Here is a 17346-nt window from a genome sequence, read left to right on the forward strand (position 1 = left end):
TTTGTTATGAAGAAACGTGTGGCTGTGTACAATGACGTTACTGTTCATGCACAGATAAAGAGATAAACAGGATACTGGGTAAAGTACTGTAATAACAGCTGTACTACAGAGTTCAGGAGGCTATTAACGCCTACAGGGTTAAAGACTGATATGCAAATGAAGTACTGGAGCTATTTTTTGTTAAATTCACTATTGTTAAGGACGGATAGTCCATTACTGCCTCTATTATCATGCAGCGTGTGGAGGCCGTGGGCTACCAGTGAGCACGGCATTCAAAAACCAGCCACATTCAAATGTTCCTGGTTTAATTCAGTTCAGACATTCAAGACTGAAGAGATCTGAATAGAAAATAATATAGACAGCAAATACAAAAACAAATGCAAAACAGCTTCATGATTAACATGTCTGCACACTACAACAGTACTGGAGAGGAAACCCAAGTACAATGGGAATAAAGCTGGGTGATTGTGTTAATGCTTTCACTTTTATAACACACACACACACACACACACACACACACACACACACACACACACACACACACACACACACACACACATACATACACACACACACACACACATACACACACACACACACACACACACACACACACACACACACACACACACACACACACACACACACACACACACACACACACACACACACACACACACACACACTTTATATGATTTTGGTTTAAAAATATGTATAAGAGAAAAAAAAGTAAATATATAGATTGAATTCTACATTACTGTAATGATATAAAGGTGTTTTTATTATTTTCTCTCCACATTTTGTCTTCTCTCATGTTACACATGATTGTAAAGACCATCTCTCTTTCTCTCTCTCTCTCCCTGTCTCTCTCGCTCTCTCTTTCTCTCTCTCTCTCTCTCTCTCTTTCACGCTCTCTCTCTCTCTCGCTCTCTCGCTCTCTCTCTCTCTCTCGCTCTCCTGTAGGGTTCACCATAGCTCCGTTCAGCTCGACTCTGACTCCGCCCACTGAGTTTATGCAAATACGGGTGATGGGCGTGGTCTATTTTGTGCATATAACGCCAACAATGACAGGTTGAGTGTGAAGAGCTGAGAGTGTGTGTAAGAGTGTGTAAGGTTATGCACAGCGGACTGAGCAGTGTGTGAACATCATGGCTTACTATGAAGTGAGTGTGATCTGTTATTAGTATTTATTTATTGTTGTTATTCAAATACAAATGCTCATTTGTGTTTAAATACAGTATCAGATAAAAAGATTTTAACTGATCACATTTTTTTTGACTGTAACTAACCTGTGTGTTGTTTTTTTTTTTTTCCCCAGACAATCCTGTTTGACTACGATGGAAACGGTTCTGAAGGATCCGGGACTACGGATCTGGATGATTTTGGGGAGGTTTGTGATCCCCGGTTGAGCCAGAACTTCCAAAAACTTTTCCTCCCAGCTGTTTATGGAATCATCTTCATTTTAGGAATTGTGGGTAATGGACTGGTGGTGCTGGTGATGGGATTTCAGAAGAAGTTCACAAACATGACGGACAAATACAGGCTTCATCTTTCTGTGGCTGATCTGTTGTTCGTGTTGACGCTACCCTTCTATGCCGTGGATGCCATGAGCTCGTGGTACTTTGGAAAGTTTATGTGCGTCGCGGTGAACATGATCTACACCGTTAATTTGTATAGCAGCGTCCTCATCCTCGCCTTCATCAGCCTGGACCGGTACTTAGCCGTAGTACGCGCTACAAACAGTCAGTCTACAAGGAAGCTCCTGGCGGAGCGTGTGATCTACGTGGGCGTCTGGCTTCCAGCAATGCTCCTGACCGTTCCTGATCTGGTGTTCGCTAAAGTTCAGGAAAACGGGGATAGGAACATCTGCGATCGCATCTACCCTCGTGAAGCCAACGAGGTGTGGAAGGCGGTTTTCCGTTTCCAGCACATCCTTGTGGGCTTCGTGCTGCCTGGCTTGGTCATCCTGATCTGCTATTGCATCATCATCTCCAAGCTCTCAAAAGGCTCCAAGGGTCAGTCATTAAAGAGGAAGGCGCTGAAGACCACCATCATCCTCGTGCTGTGCTTCTTCGTGTGCTGGCTGCCCTACTGCGCTGGCATCACGGTTGACACGTTGGTCATGCTCAAACTGATTTCGGCTGGATGCTCCCTGGAGCAAGGTTTGCAGAAGTGGATCCTCATAAGTGAGGCTCTTGCCTTCTTCCACTGCTGCCTCAATCCCATCCTCTATGCCTTCCTGGGGGTCCGCTTCAACAAATCGGCACGAAGCGCCCTGAGTGCCACCAGCAGGTCCAGCCAGAAGTTTCTCACCAAGAAACGAGGACACGTGTCTTCAGTATCCACCGAATCCGAGTCCTCGAGTGTCCTCTCCAGTTAGCAAAGGGGAACTCCCGCTTTTTATTTCATTTTCTTCCAGACTTTTTGGACTTGATTTTAAGCATCTTCGCTTCCATGACCAAAGGGACTAAACCTTTTTTTTTTTTTTTTTTTAATTAATAACTACAAGAATTTTTTAAACCTAAATGTACACAATGTAAACATTTTCAAAGCTGTATTATTTGTCATATTTATCTGCGAACCAAACAATAGAAAGCTAAAACATCTGGTATGTCGTTTAGTAATATTGTGATGTCACATATTCTAATGTCATGCAAATTTGTAGAAGTTAAAGTAAATGGACCTTAATAACATGAACAGAATTGCTTTTGATCAGCTTTAAACTGCATACAATATGTTTTTTCATGTTGATATTGATTTCTGTTTTGCAGGGAAATCTGTTTTTTTATTAAGATTCCAGATGCTCATATTTTGTCAGGCAAAACAATGTTAATGTTGCCATAGCAACCAAACGAATGTTTTCTCTTAATTTTAATGCTGAATGGATGTGTATATATTCTGTACATAGTTTAATTGTGTGTGTGTGTGTGTGTGTGTGTGTGTGTGTGTGTGTGTGTGTGTGTGTGTGTGTGTGTGTGTATGCACTTAATTTTTTTCTTCACTGTTGTTCTATTTATTGAAGAAAAACAAAGCAGTAGCTCACACTGAAACATTTAGCTGTGTGGTGTTTAAGTGACTCGTTGTTCACAATAAAAGGCTTGATGTTGAACTGATGTTTCTGGAATAGCTGTCATTTTGCAAGTGAAAGACTGACTCTTCCCTTCCCCCGCTCACACACACCCTCTCTCACACACGCGAACACACACACCCTAACTGGTGGTGTGGTCGGGGCGGGGGATGGGTGGGGAAGGAGGGGCAGGAGGCTGAAGTGAAGGTCTGTCAAGTTAGCAACACAAAAAACACAAAAGCTCCACCTGATCTGAGGAACATCTGTCCTGCTTAACATCTTTAAAGCACCTAGTGACACCAGACACCCTAAACTTACTGACAGAAGGAGAGGATCAGCATCCCGAGGGGCTGTTAGATGACTCTCTCTCTCACTCACACACACACACATGCACACACAGAGGTAAAAATCTGCAGTGAAGTGAAATGTGATTAGCAAGAACATTCACAATGGGAGAGTAAAAAGGTTTAATAATTATACTTCAAACATCAATATTATAGTGTAATTAAACGGAAATACACACTCGACATACAGTCATCATCCTCATTAAACTCATCTTGTTCAGTGTTTTGTGTGCGTTTTGTATACCGTGTCCTAACCCTCTAATGTGTTCTTTATAGTGGTTTAATTGTTTAATGTTTGTGTGTGTGTGTGTGTGTGTGTGTGTGTGTGTGTGTGTGTGTGTGTGTGTGTGTGTGTGTGTGTGTGTGCGTGCGTGCGTGTGTGTGTGTGTGCGGGTGCGTGTGCGTGTGCGTGTGCGTGTGCATGTGTGTGTGCAGTTATTTTAGATATTGTCCACATCTATCCACGGTTTAAGACAAAAGACAAAGACATCCAATCTGGCAACCCAGTCTTTTTGCAGCCACACCTTATCATGAACACCTCACTAAGATTTTTTATCAGCTAGTGAATGTTCAGACACAGATCAGACTTAAAGCTCTTACCGGTGATGAAGTCAGATCTTCACTCGTCTATGCATTTTGAAATCTTTTAAAATTTTACTTCACTTTCTTATTTTTATCTGTGTAAAACAGACACAGAGGCTTCGGTGTGCTTTGTTTTGCTCACAATGATACACTTTAGACTTCATAGTAGAATGATTTAAAAATTTAAAATGACAATATTTTTTTTGTCCATCACTGAAAGATCAATTTTTATCTCACATTTTTCACATATTTTACACAAGAAAAAGAATAGGGTCTTAGTTCAATCTGGCAACCATGTTTACAGCCACACCTTACAATGAACACCTCATTCAGACCTGTTTGTCTGCTAATTTATTTTCACACACTTGTCATAGTTTCCCAGGCTCCCAAAATGTTATGAATAATAATAATAACAATAATAATAATAATAATAATAATAATAATAATAATAAAATGTTGCTAAAGGTCTTAATTTTTTTATTTGTTTGTTTGTTTGTTTGTTTGTTATAAACTGCACAATTTTAAGCTGTTTAATTTGCTGTACAGGATAGATGCAACTTTTTTTTAACAATTTATGCAAATTGTATAATAGATGTAAAAAGGATGCAGAGTAAAATAATTCTATTTGAGAGCATGATTTTAAACGAATTAAATTGAGTTAAAACTAGGGTTTATTAAAATCTTACAATTAATGTATAATCAGCTCATATGAGTAAAAAACGACACAATCAGACATTTAATGTTTGTGTGAAGATTTTAAATATAATGTAATATTTTTGTCTCTATCGCTTTTACAACCAAACACATCAAATTTCCAGTTCTAGATAAAGAGTGGGAGTTGTTCAATCTGGCAACCCAATGTACAGCCACACCTCAATGCAAGAAATCTTTCATTGTCTAATTCACCCCCCACCCACCCACCCACCCACACACACACACACACACACACAATCCCTGTTAAACCTTCATTCTTTATCTCTTCTTCCTTCGTAGTATCATTTATGAAGATAAAATGAAATGAAGTTAAAGATGATCATGTGCTCAGAATCTGTGCTCTGATTTTACTAAAAAAAAAAAAAGACATGATCAGATCTTTTCACATCTCCTAACATTAATCTGACATTACAGTGTTCTCTTAAAGGTTCCCTACAGAACTGTTCCCCACCAGAACTCCATCATTATCCTTCAGAACCAAAGATCCAATTTTTCTAAGAGTATACACATCTCTGTGCTCAGAAGAAAAAACCCATTACCTCTATGCACTCTACTCTAGGGTCACTGCAGTGTAGTGAACACTACTTAGGGGCAAAAGAAGTGTTAATGAGCTCCATGAGAGTGTCAAGGCTGAGCTTTATCTCCTGACCTTCGGCTCCTTCTCTGGGTTTTCACTTGGTAATGTAGAGTAACGACCCTGCTGTAGCCATAAGCCTGTGTGTGTGTATGTGTGTGTGTGTGTGTGTGTGTGTGTGTGTGTGTGTGTGTGTGTGTGTGTGTGTGTGTGTGTGTGTGTGTAAAACAGAGCCTGTGAAGAAAAACAAATAAAAAACAACACAAAATATCACTTTTAATAAATATCTCATTTTAAGTGATTCAAATCCACCAGAGAGAAAAAAAAAAGACATTTATTTTTTTTATCATTTTTATTTTAGAAACCAAAATTTTAAACGTTCCAGATTTGTTACAGAATATTTCACGAATGAAATAGTGAACGTCTCGAACGTCAGACTTGACACGTGGATCGTCTCCGGTTGTGTAGCTTTGTGTGTTTTTGATCTTACTGTGAGTCAAAAACCAAATAATGTAAACATTTAATCCTGTTCCATTATTTTTCATTTTACATTAAAACACAAATAGACAGAAAAGAGACTCGGGAAGCAGCATCGACGACGTCTATTATTATCTTTCTCTTTCTCCTTCCCCTTCTCTCTTTTCTTTTCTTTCTCTCTCTCCTTGCTTTACCTCTGGCTCATTCTTCTTCTGTTCCTTTCCGTAAACGAGTACCTTGTAATCCGTTTTATTCGATGTTTCCATAGCAACGCTACTCTCAGATCTGTGGTTCCAGAAAAATACTGATTATGCAGTTAGTGTTTAATAAAATACTTTCAATAATCACAAATTTTCCTCATGGGATTAGTAAAGTATATCAATCAAACTCAGTATATTGCATTTATCTTCCCTATGTATTGCACTAAAGTGTTTCTCCCTCGTGTAGTAATGTAATGATTCTGTACTCTGTTAATTAAAGGCAGGAAATGAATTACAATAGAGTTTAGGGATTAGTTTCCATACTGTTGTGTCACTAGTTCCTTAGGCATCCGTTGTATTGCATTTCATATCCATTTAAGATGAATAAGAAGTCCTTTATCTTCCCAGCACTGGATTGAACAGAACATGGCTGAAGAGAAAAGAGCAGTAGCAGAGGGTTTACTCTCTCCAGTTTGGGTAAGTTGGGGGATTTTTTCAGTCTTGTATGTAAGTGAAAGTGTCTACGGTGCTTTGATGTAAACACCAGCTCGGCTCCAGGGTCGCTGAGCTCAGCATGTCAGCAAAAATAAAAGCTTTTCTTTTACAAACAGAAAACAGTGTGTGTGTGAGGTGAGTAGTGTCACTGCAATAAAACCTGATGATAGTAATGTGTGAGAATATCTAACAGTCTCTTCAGAGGGTTTACAGAAGAAGCCTTTATCGTCACCACACATACAGATATGATACAGCTGCCTGAGGTGGAGAGCCTTAAATACCTGATTAACCTCTCCATTAATGTGAGAGTCTGTGTGATTGTGTGAGTGTCTGTTTGATACTTTGTGTGATTATGTGATGGTTTGTGTGATTGTGTGTTTGATTGTTTGAGTGATTGTGTGATGGTTTGTGTGATCTTTTGTATGATTGTGTGTGTTTGTGTGAGTGTTTGTGTGTGTTTGATTGAGTGATTGTGTGATGGTTTGTGTGATTGTATGATTGTGTGTGTTTGTGTGAGTGTTTGTGTGATTGTAGTGTGATTGTATGATTGTGTGTGTTTGTGTCTCAGTGCCACAGTGTCTCAGTCTCACAGTGCTCAGTGCCACAGTCTCATAGAGCTCAGTGTCATTTTCTTTGAAACTGAGAGAATGGAAAGCTAACTGTAAACATATAAACTGTAAACTTATAAATATGATTCAATTTAATTTCATCTTCATAAAAGAACTATTGAGTCTTATAAGTAAAAGTCAATAACTGAGAGTATAAAAGCATAAACAAACATTAGCTGTAGAGGCATTACTATTAAGCTGTGTGTGTGTGTTTTTTTTCTTTCCATTTAACATGTATTATTTATCTCCAGCTTTAACCTCTGACCTTTAGATAACATGTGTGACACACTGAACAGTAATGTCCTCATTTCCACTCAGTGAACAACTCCAGCTGGGAAGCAAGAACTACTTCCTGTGATCACTGAAGTGTGTGAGGCTGGAACACTCTGAGAGAGAGAGAGAGAGAGAGAGAGAGAGAGAGAGAGAGAGAGAGAGAGAGAGAGAGAGAGAGAGAGATCATTGAGAGAGAGATACTATATAGAGATGGAGATAGGCTCGCTAATAGAGTATCATCTCTCTATCTATATATCTCTCTATCTCCATATCCCTTATCTCCTTTTCTCCTCTCTCTCTCCCCTCCCTTTCTCTCTCTCTCCCTTTTTCCTCTCTCTCTCTCCTCTCGCTCTTCGTCCTTCCTTCTTCTCTCGTCTCTCCTTTTTCCTAGCTCTCTCTCCCTCTCTCCTCTCTCTCTCTCTCCTTCCTTTCTCTCTCGTCCTCTCTCTCTTTTCTCTCTCTCTCTCTTCCTCTCCTCTCGTTTTTTCTCTTCGCTCTCTCTCTCTCTACTCCTTAGCCTCTCTCTCCCTGTTTCTCTCTCGCTCGCTCTTCCTCGCTCTCTCTCTCTTTGCCTCTCCTTCCACTCGCTCTCTCTCTCTCTCTCTCGCTCTAGTCTCTCTCTCTCTCATTCCTCTCGAGAGAGAGAGAGAGAGAGAGTGAGTACTATCTGCATTATTAATCAGTCAGGAAATAACTGGAAATAATGACTTAGGAAGTGTTAAAATGGGCAGCTACAGTCAGGATATAAAGTGAAACAATGGAAAAGCTGTTAATAATGATGATGATGATGATGGATATGTTGATGATGATGATTTTCTCAAAGCTCAGAGCTGATGAAGTTGGAGTTGTGTTGTTTTCCGAGGGACGCGTCTCTAACCCTGGGACAGAGCTGAGATAACAAGCTCCACCAGACAACAACAAACCACTCCATATTGTGGGAATGTAACACGTAACACACACACACACACACACACACACACACACACACACACACACATATACACAGTCACATCAGAACTATTATAGACACAATTTTAATAATAATAATAATAATAAAAACTGTTGATATTACAGTGTCAAAAATCTAAAAATCTAACTATAAAAATATCAAATGATTATTATAACCAATCACATGATTGTTGTAAATAAATATTTATCTCAGCAAGTAACTGAAGAGTTAAACACTACACACTTAATTATTACATCATCATGACGGTTTGAAATTTTTTAGAAACGTGGATCTTTTATGAAGCTTTGATTGATTTCCTCTGTGGAATTTTTCAGGACTTTCTATAAAATAAATAAATAAAACCTCTCTGTTTTTCTTTGTTCTTCATGATTAGACATTTTAACAAACAAACAAACAACATAAATATTGATGGACAGAAACCACTGTGTCATTTTAACAAACAAACAAGCAAAGTAATAAACAAACAAACAAACAAATTGACTTTAATCACAGTTCATGGAGATTATGATCTAAAACATTCCAAACAAACAAAACAATAAAGATTGATAGACAGAAACCACTGTGACGTTTTAACAAACAAACAAACAAACAAACAAACAAACAAACAAACAAACAAACAAACAAAAACTTTTATTTTTGAGTCATGAAATAAACCACTTCATTTCAAACAGGAAAAAGGGGTTGATGAGTCGAATGTACAGTAGAAAACAAACTCAAAACACACTCAGGACATTAATGTGCTGCACTACAGACTTTATCATAATTAATGTTTTGTTTTTAAAGTGTTTACTACAGCAACGTTACACACGAGTCATTAATTAGGTGGAACCTTTATTCCTGTCTGTGTTTCCACACGGATGTGTTTCACACCCGTGTTGTAGTGCGCAGATGAAATCGCTCCTTCCTTTTCCTCACGCTACCCCTAGGCTCGACCGTGTGTCTGTACTGAATCACTGATTCTCACCTTACTGCACTGAATAAACACCGTGTATTTACAACATGACGAAGGAACAGGCTAAATGGTGAGTGTTACATCTCACTAACTTTCTCCTGCCACTTCCTTTTAAAGGCCTCGCTAGTTACACCATCTCCCCACCCGTATTCCGGTTGCAGCCCGACTTTACTTATGGACTTGTTTCAGAACTGCGTTCCGATTGGATGGTTCTGAAATCACAGCAGTGCTGACGAACCGTGGCGTCCAACGCTATATCTAATGAGCCAATCAGAATGAGGGGGCGGGCATTGCCAGAATAGGTTTGGGGGAAAAACATTGCAAGTGATTGCATCAGCGTTTGTAGTAACTGCACTGTTGTGACTAAGTTTATATGTTTATATAAGTGTATATAAAAGTATATGTGTGTATATACTTATACTTATGTGTTTACATATAATAAAGTTTATCTAGAGTAAACAACCAAATCAAGGGTTTAATCAGTTACACTGAATTAAACATTAAATAATAATAAATGTTTGTTTAGTGTTTCAATCTAGTACAATATTTATTCTCTCTCTCTCTCTCTCTCTCTCTCTCTCTCTCTTTCTGTCTCTCTCTCTCTCATTCACTCTCTCTTTCTCTCTCTCTCTTTCTCTTCCTCTCGCTTTCTTTCTCTTTCTCTTTGTTTCTCTCGCTTTCTCTCTCTCTCTCTCTCTCTCTCTCTCTCTCTCTCTCTCTCTCTCTCTCTCTCTCTCATTTTAAGTAAGATTTCCTTTTTATATAAAGTGATTTCTATAAATACAGAGTTCTGAGTTTGAGCGTCTCGGGTTTCAGCAGCTGTTCTGATGGAGTGTGTTTACTGCAGCATGTTCATCAGGTCTGATGAGTTGAGACCTGACCAGAGAATCTTTCATCTGATGAACGAGTGCTGATCGTAAAAAAAGTGTGGTGTTGTACTCTGAAAAGTACAGACATAAATAACACTATACAAGACAAGACAATACAGATGATGAGATATAATACAGACAGTATGAATATTAAATATGAATGCAGAATACATGACTGATCAGTTATGTACATAAAGTGTGAGTGTGCATTTTAGTGTAAATAACAGTATTGTGTAATATTAAGCTTTGTGTACAATATACAGCAGCAGTAGTGTGTGTAACATGTACAGATGATGTGATGACTGACAGTTCTGATAATGCGGCACTTATAGATATGAAGCAGGGAATATAATTATGGTGAGTTGTTAATCAGGGTGATGAGGGGCCTGGGGAAAGAAACTGTTCCTGTGCCTGACAGTTTTAGTAAGCAAAGTTCGGTTGCGCCTGAGAAAAGGGAGGAGCTTAAAGAGGTGGTGTTTAGGGTGCGAATGGTACAAGTCCTGGGGGGTGGGCAGGGGAACACCAGTTATTTTTTGCTGCTGTTTTAACTGTGCGTTGCTTTTGTTTTCAGACTGCACTGTTACATGAACTTCATCTGTGTCCGAGGAACACTGTTAGCTGCTTTAGCCTTGTAGCTGCTCACTGACTGCATGTAGTTTCAGAGGAATATTGACTTTAAGAGACACACATATAGACTATACATCTTTTGATCTCCTGCTGTAATAGAGGTTTATCACTCGTCAGGAAGTTGGGACTCACTGCTAGACCTTTCCTGCTGTAACGCTGCCAACACCGTGCTTCACAACTCTAGTCTTATTTACATCATTACTCTGTAAATCGGTACAGCGAGTAGAAATCACCTGAAGCATGAAGCATTAAACAGATAGAAAACTCTGACGCACTGAACCATCATACAGTCCTTATTTTTATCGCTGAGAGTTTATTTAATGTTTGTCTTGGTTTGTGTGTATAACCGACTATGCACTGGAAGTGTGTGTGTGTCTGTGTGTGTGTGTCTGTGTGTGTGTGTGTGTGTGTGTGTGTGTGTGTGTGTGTGTGTGTGTGTGTGAAAGTCTGACCAGCCGGCTGTACGTGACTGAGCTGAGGTACGGAATAAATACCTAAAGACAGGAAGTCCTCTCGCTGCCTGCTCTTTCCTCAGCTCCTGTTTGAACAATGTAGGAACGTTTCACGCTTATCTCGCCGCCTCCCCACGGTCCCCTGATGCTGTGTGTGGAAACAATTGCTCTAAACCTGCGTCTCTGTTTTTTTTTTTTTTTTGTTACTCCTCTCTGACTGATGGACTGCACTGAGATCCGACTCTGGTGTCGGACTTTCACGGTGTTTCACCTTTACACTGTCTCACCACAGCACTGTTTCTTTACTGACTCGATTATATTAATAACTGAGAGTTTGGAATCTCTAAAGTTTTTGCTTCAACTCGTGGTGAGCTACCATTCGGAAGGTTGTGAGTTCGATCCCTACATCCACCAAGCTGCCACTGCTGGGCCCCTGAGCAAGGCCCTTAACCCTCAGTTGCTCAGTCTGCTAAATGCTGTAAATGTAACTGGAATTTCACTGTGTATAGATTTTTAAAGCTCTCTTTATTCACATGACCTGAAACTGAAACCTGAAACTTTTCCTGTCACAGCTCGGCTGAGGAGGAGCAGCAGGCGTCCCAGTCGAAGAAAGCGCTGAAAAAACAGCAGAAGGAAGCAGAAAAAGCAGCCAAGAAGGCTGAGAAACAGGCCAAGCTGGTATGTGTGTGTGTGTGTGTGTGTGTGTGTGTGTGTGTGTGTGTGTGTGTTAGATGCCAATGCTGGGAAACCATTGTCTACCAATTCCTGCACTTAGACTGTTTATGTACTAATAAAATCAAGCTCAAAATCACTGACCGCACGGCCGTGTCCTTGTGTGTGTAAATGTAGTGACGTCATTAGGGTTTATACGGACACAGACAGACAGATAGACGGTCAGGCAGACAGACAGACAGACGGTCAGGCAGACAGACAGACAGACGGTCAGGCAGACAGACAGACAGACGGTCAGGCAGACAGACAGACAGACGGGCAGACAGACAGACAGACAGACGGTCAGGCAGACAGACAGGCAGACGGTCAGGCAGACAGACAGGCAGACAGACAGGCAGACGGTCAGGCAGACAGATAGGCGGTCAGACAGACAGACAGACGGTCAGGCAGACAAAAGTACAGACAGACGGTCCGGCAGACAAAAGTACAGACAGATGGGCGAGAGGATGAAAGAACAGACAGACGAATAGAAGGAAAGGTTGAATGACAGACAGATGAACGTAAGAACAAAAGGACATCAGCCAGACAAATGGATGGAAGGAGAAACAGATGGACAAAGAGTCAAAAGCAGGACTGAAATGGACAGATATTAAAAGCACAGACTGTAAAACAGACAGATGGAAAGATGTAGTTAAGATACAGCACACAGACGCAGTACAATCTCACACACAACCAGAAAACGAGGCTAACATCAGTGTGTCAACTCTCAAATCTCACATATTCGTGTGTGTTTTTTGTTGTTGTTTTTTACAGGCAGCTGATCAGCAGACTACTGAGGAAGATGTGAGTACACTGACCAATCACTTTATTACACACACACACACACACACACACACACACACACACACACACACACACACACAGTTTGTTTCAATATTATCATTGAACTGTGATATATAGAAGTGAACTATGAAGTGTATAATGTGTATGTATGTATGTGTGTGTGTGTGTGCGTGTCTGTGTGTGTGCGTGTCAGGACTTTGCACAGGATCGTTACGGTGTGTGTGTGATGATGCAGTCACAAGAGAAATTGGGTGAGTGTTTCACTCTCAGACCACCTACAGAGCTGCTCAAATGTGTGTGTGTGTGTGTGTGTGTGTGTGTGTGTGTGTGTGTGTGTGTGTGTGTGTGTGTGTGTGTGTGTGTGTGTGTGTGTGTGTGTGTGTGTGTGTGTGTGTGTGTGTGTGTGTGTGTGGAGGGTCACTTCACAGTAAATGACCCCAATAACAGGGTAATAGAGTTAAAGACCCCCCACTTGGGTAATAACAGGGTTAAATACCCCCACTACACCCTGCTGTAAAGTAGAGTCTCATGAACTGTGTGTGTGTGTGTGTGTGTGTGTGTGAGTTTGATGTGACACAGTATACTCCCATACACACCTCTCTCTCTCTCTCTCTTTCACTGTGAGACAGACAGGTCTCTGGTGCGAGTGTGTGAGCTGACTCCTGATAGAGCAGGTCAGACAGTCTGGGTGCGTGCCAGGATTCACACCAGCAGAGCTAAAGGTAAGTGTGTGTGTGTGTGTGTGTGTGTGTGTGTGTGTGTGTGTGCACGTGCGAGTGTGTGTCAGAGTGTGTGTCAGATTACAGGTCTGTCCTCAGTTTCAATATTCACAGAGACTGAGCGTCAGTCTGACAGAGAGAACGCAGAATTAATAAGTGTGTTATATAGTTGGGTAGACAGACGGACGGACAGGTGCAGACAGACGGACGGACAGGTGCAGACAGACGGACGGACAGGTGCAGACAGACGGACGGACAGGTGCAGACAGACGGACGGACAGGTGCAGACAGCCGGACGGACAGGTGCAGACAGCCGGACGGACAGGTGCAGACAGCCGGACGGACAGGTGCAGACAGCCGGACGGACAGGTGCAGACAGACGGACGGACAGGTGCAGACAGACGGACAGACAGGTGCAGACAGACAGACAGCCGGATGAACAGGTGCAGACAGACGTACAGACGTATGAACAGGTGCAGACAGACGTATGAACAGGTGCAGACAGACGTATGAACAGGTGCAGACAGACGGATGAACAGGTGCAGACAGACGGATGAACAGGTGCAGACAGACGGATGAACAGGTGCAGACAGACGGATGAACAGGTGCAGACAGACGGAACAAACAGGTGCAGACAGACAGACAGACAGATGAACAGGTGCAGACAGACGGACAGACGGATGAACAGGTGCAGACAGACGTACAGACGTACGAACAGGTGCAGACAGACGGACAGGCAGACAGATGAACAGGTGCGGACAGACAGGCAGACAGATGAACAGGTGCAGACAGACGGACGAACAGGTGCAGACAGACGGACGAACAGGTGCAGACAGACGGACGAACAGGTGCAGACAGACGGACGAACAGGTGCAGACAGACGGACGAACAGGTGCAGACAGACGGACTGACAGATGAACAGGTGCAGACAGACAGACAGACAGACAGACAGATGAACAGGTGCAGACAGACAGACAGATGAACAAGTGCAGACAGACAGACAGACGGACAGACAGATGAACAGGTGCAGACAGACAGACTGACGGACAGATAGATGAACAGGTGCAGACAGACAGACTGACGGACAGATAGATGAACAGGTGCAGACAGACAGACAGACAGACAGATGAACAGGTGCAGACAGACAGACAGACAGACAGATGAACAGGTGCAGACAGACGGACAGACATGAACAGGTGCAGGCAGACAGACAGACAGACAGACAGACAGATGAACAGGTGCAGACAGATGGACAGACATGAACAGGTGCAGACAGATGGACGGACAGACAGATGAACAGGTGCAGACAGATGGACGGACAGACAGATGAACAGGTGCAGACAGACAGACAGACAGATGAACAGGTGCAGACAGACGGACAGACAGAAGAACAGGTGCAGACAGACAGACAGACAGATGAACAGGTGCAGACAGACAGACGGACTGACCGGCAGACCGGATCCACAGAATCACAGATTATAGTTTTGTGTAAAACAGTACATTTGGAGGTTGTTTTTCTGAACCTCAGACCTGGAATCTGCACATTCTGGAGTTGGGAATATTGTATCTGAACCTTGGCAGAGTTTCAGCTTCCTTCCTGAACTGCTTCCATATCGCGACCCAGCTGACCTTGTTTTTTATTTTGTGAGCTGGAGGATGTCCTTGAGAGCAGAAGTGCAGAATAACATCCTGATTGGGTTTTTCCTTACGGCCGAGCATCAAAGCATCTGAGCGCTGTCTGATCTCAGCTCGCTAAAAACCACAAACACACTCCTCGGTTTATTCAGGTGTGTTATCAGGACACTGGCGTCGGGCTCAGGACGAGATTCTGCTCAAACTCCCAGGCGGCGGGGTGTAGAAGAAACGTTCAATTACTTTAAACCTTCTGAAATGTGTTAAACTCACAGATCACACTCACCTCAGAGAGCTGCTAGTGGGCGGGGCCTAATATGCTAATGAGCACACTTGATTGACTCACTTAGGAATTTAAATATTTGATCATATCCATCTCAGCCTGAAGACAGAACATCTGTATTTAGAAGACAAAGAGTGTCTTGAACCCCCAGGACGAGTGCAAAAATTCAATTCACAATAGAATTTAATTCATTCAAATTCGTCCAATCGCAAATTTAATCATGTAACCTCAAGAATGAGCCTTTATTTGTGTTTCTAACTGAGAAACCCTTCATTACATAAAAACAATCACTTTAAATAAAATATTGAGTATTTCAGTAACAATACTAGCTGTTTATTTGTTAGCTTTGCTAATGCTACCTGAGCAGCTGTTTGATGTTAGCGCTTAGCAGGTTTTATAAACAGCCAGATGATTCCTTAAGTAGTTTGCTAATTGTTGTGTAAATCCAAACTAACTTAGTAATTAGTTTGTGTAATGTTAGAATAGAGCTAGCTAATGTCATGAGGACCTAGCCAATTTTAGTTAAAAGATAAGCTGTGGTGTGTGTGTGTGTGTGTGTGTGTGTGTGTGTGTGTGTGTGTGTGTGACAGGGAAGCAGTGTTTCTTGGTCCTGCGTCAGCAGCAGTTTAACGTCCAGGCTCTGGTGGCCGTGGGAGAGCGCGCCAGCAAGCAGATGGTGAAATTCGCCGCTAAGTGAGTAAAGAAAGCTACTTCCTGTCCTGCAGAACGGAACAATGGTGGGAAAAAAATGATAACGCTCTGAACTTCAATTTCTGTTTTCACCAGAGTGTCTCTCCAAATCGATAATGTTTCACTGTGGGACAAAAGACTCGTAACGCTTTAATGAAAACAAACAGCCGAGAGATCAGATGGACGGAAGAGCTTTAAAAACCTCGGCGTAATGAATTACGCTTGTGCACTCATACATACACACACATACACACATACATACATACACACACGCATACACACACACATACATACATACACACATACACACAAACACATATATACACACACACATACATACACACATACATACACACACACACAAACACATATATATACACACACATACATACATGCATACACACACACACACACACATATACACTCATACACGCACATAGACGCACACACACATATACACACATACACGCATGTACACACACACACTCATACACACACATATACATATACACACACACATACACACACACACACATACACACACACAGACACACTTACATACACACTTGCACACACACACAAACACACACACACACACATACACATTCACATACACACACACTTACATACACATAAACACACACATACACTCATACATGCACACACAAACGCACACACAGACACGCACATATACACAGACACACACACACACACATACACTCATATACACAGACACATACACTCACACACCTACACATACACTCATATACACACACACACACTCCTTTATAGCAGCAATAATATAAATATATAATATACATTAACCCATTTTTACCCTTTTTACCATCACACTACACAAATAATATTTGGTTGCAGAATTTTTTTTTCCGTTTTCACAGAATAGACACTTTATTGACAAGTTTATCTTCACAACTCGATACACAGCAAACCCACACGGTTAGATTCTTATTAAAGGTTATTAATATTTAATATGAACTCATGATTGTACCACTGACAACAAACTGAGGAGTGAGTTAACTGACCACTGAACTGTTTATTCCTCCCTCATGGTTTATGGTCGTTCTGAGATATCCTGCCATGTTTTTATTGCATGTTTTGTGCTGAGGTTTTTCTCCTTGTCAGTATTTTTGTAGACATTTTCACTTTTTTGTAGCTGATCATGATGAGCTGGTGCCCCACGGTGTATTGTGTAAGGTCTAACGTTCCTCTCACTGGTGTTGATGGTTCCAGTGAAACATCACTTGTCATTTCGTGGCGTTTGTTCCTCTTGAGAAGGAAAGTT

The 17346-nt window shown here is 41.5% G+C and overlaps 2 protein-coding genes across 2 annotated transcripts in view; both read left to right on the forward strand.

The window, feature by feature from the left end:
* Positions 1-1009: 1009 nt before the first annotated feature.
* Positions 1010-3109, forward strand: cxcr4b (chemokine (C-X-C motif), receptor 4b). The gene is made up of 2 exons (XM_027162642.2): positions 1010-1163; positions 1319-3109. The coding sequence occupies exons 1-2, from the start codon at positions 1149-1151 to the stop codon at positions 2378-2380; spliced, it is 1077 nt and encodes a 358-aa protein (XP_027018443.1). The 5' UTR covers positions 1010-1148; the 3' UTR covers positions 2381-3109.
* A 6058-nt stretch (positions 3110-9167) lies between these two features.
* Positions 9168-17346, forward strand: part of dars1 (aspartyl-tRNA synthetase 1) — a 29402-nt gene continuing 21223 nt past the window's right edge. The window contains exons 1-6 of the mRNA XM_027162603.2: positions 9168-9326; positions 11777-11882; positions 12690-12719; positions 12913-12970; positions 13349-13441; positions 15944-16046. Coding sequence (XP_027018404.1) covers positions 9304-9326; positions 11777-11882; positions 12690-12719; positions 12913-12970; positions 13349-13441; positions 15944-16046 — 413 coding nt within the window. The 5' untranslated portion in view covers positions 9168-9303. The remainder of the gene's footprint in view (positions 9327-11776; positions 11883-12689; positions 12720-12912; positions 12971-13348; positions 13442-15943; positions 16047-17346) is intronic.

Source organism: Tachysurus fulvidraco, chromosome 6 (genome assembly GCF_022655615.1).
Source record: "Tachysurus fulvidraco isolate hzauxx_2018 chromosome 6, HZAU_PFXX_2.0, whole genome shotgun sequence".
NCBI classification, from domain to species: domain Eukaryota; kingdom Metazoa; phylum Chordata; class Actinopteri; order Siluriformes; family Bagridae; genus Tachysurus; species Tachysurus fulvidraco.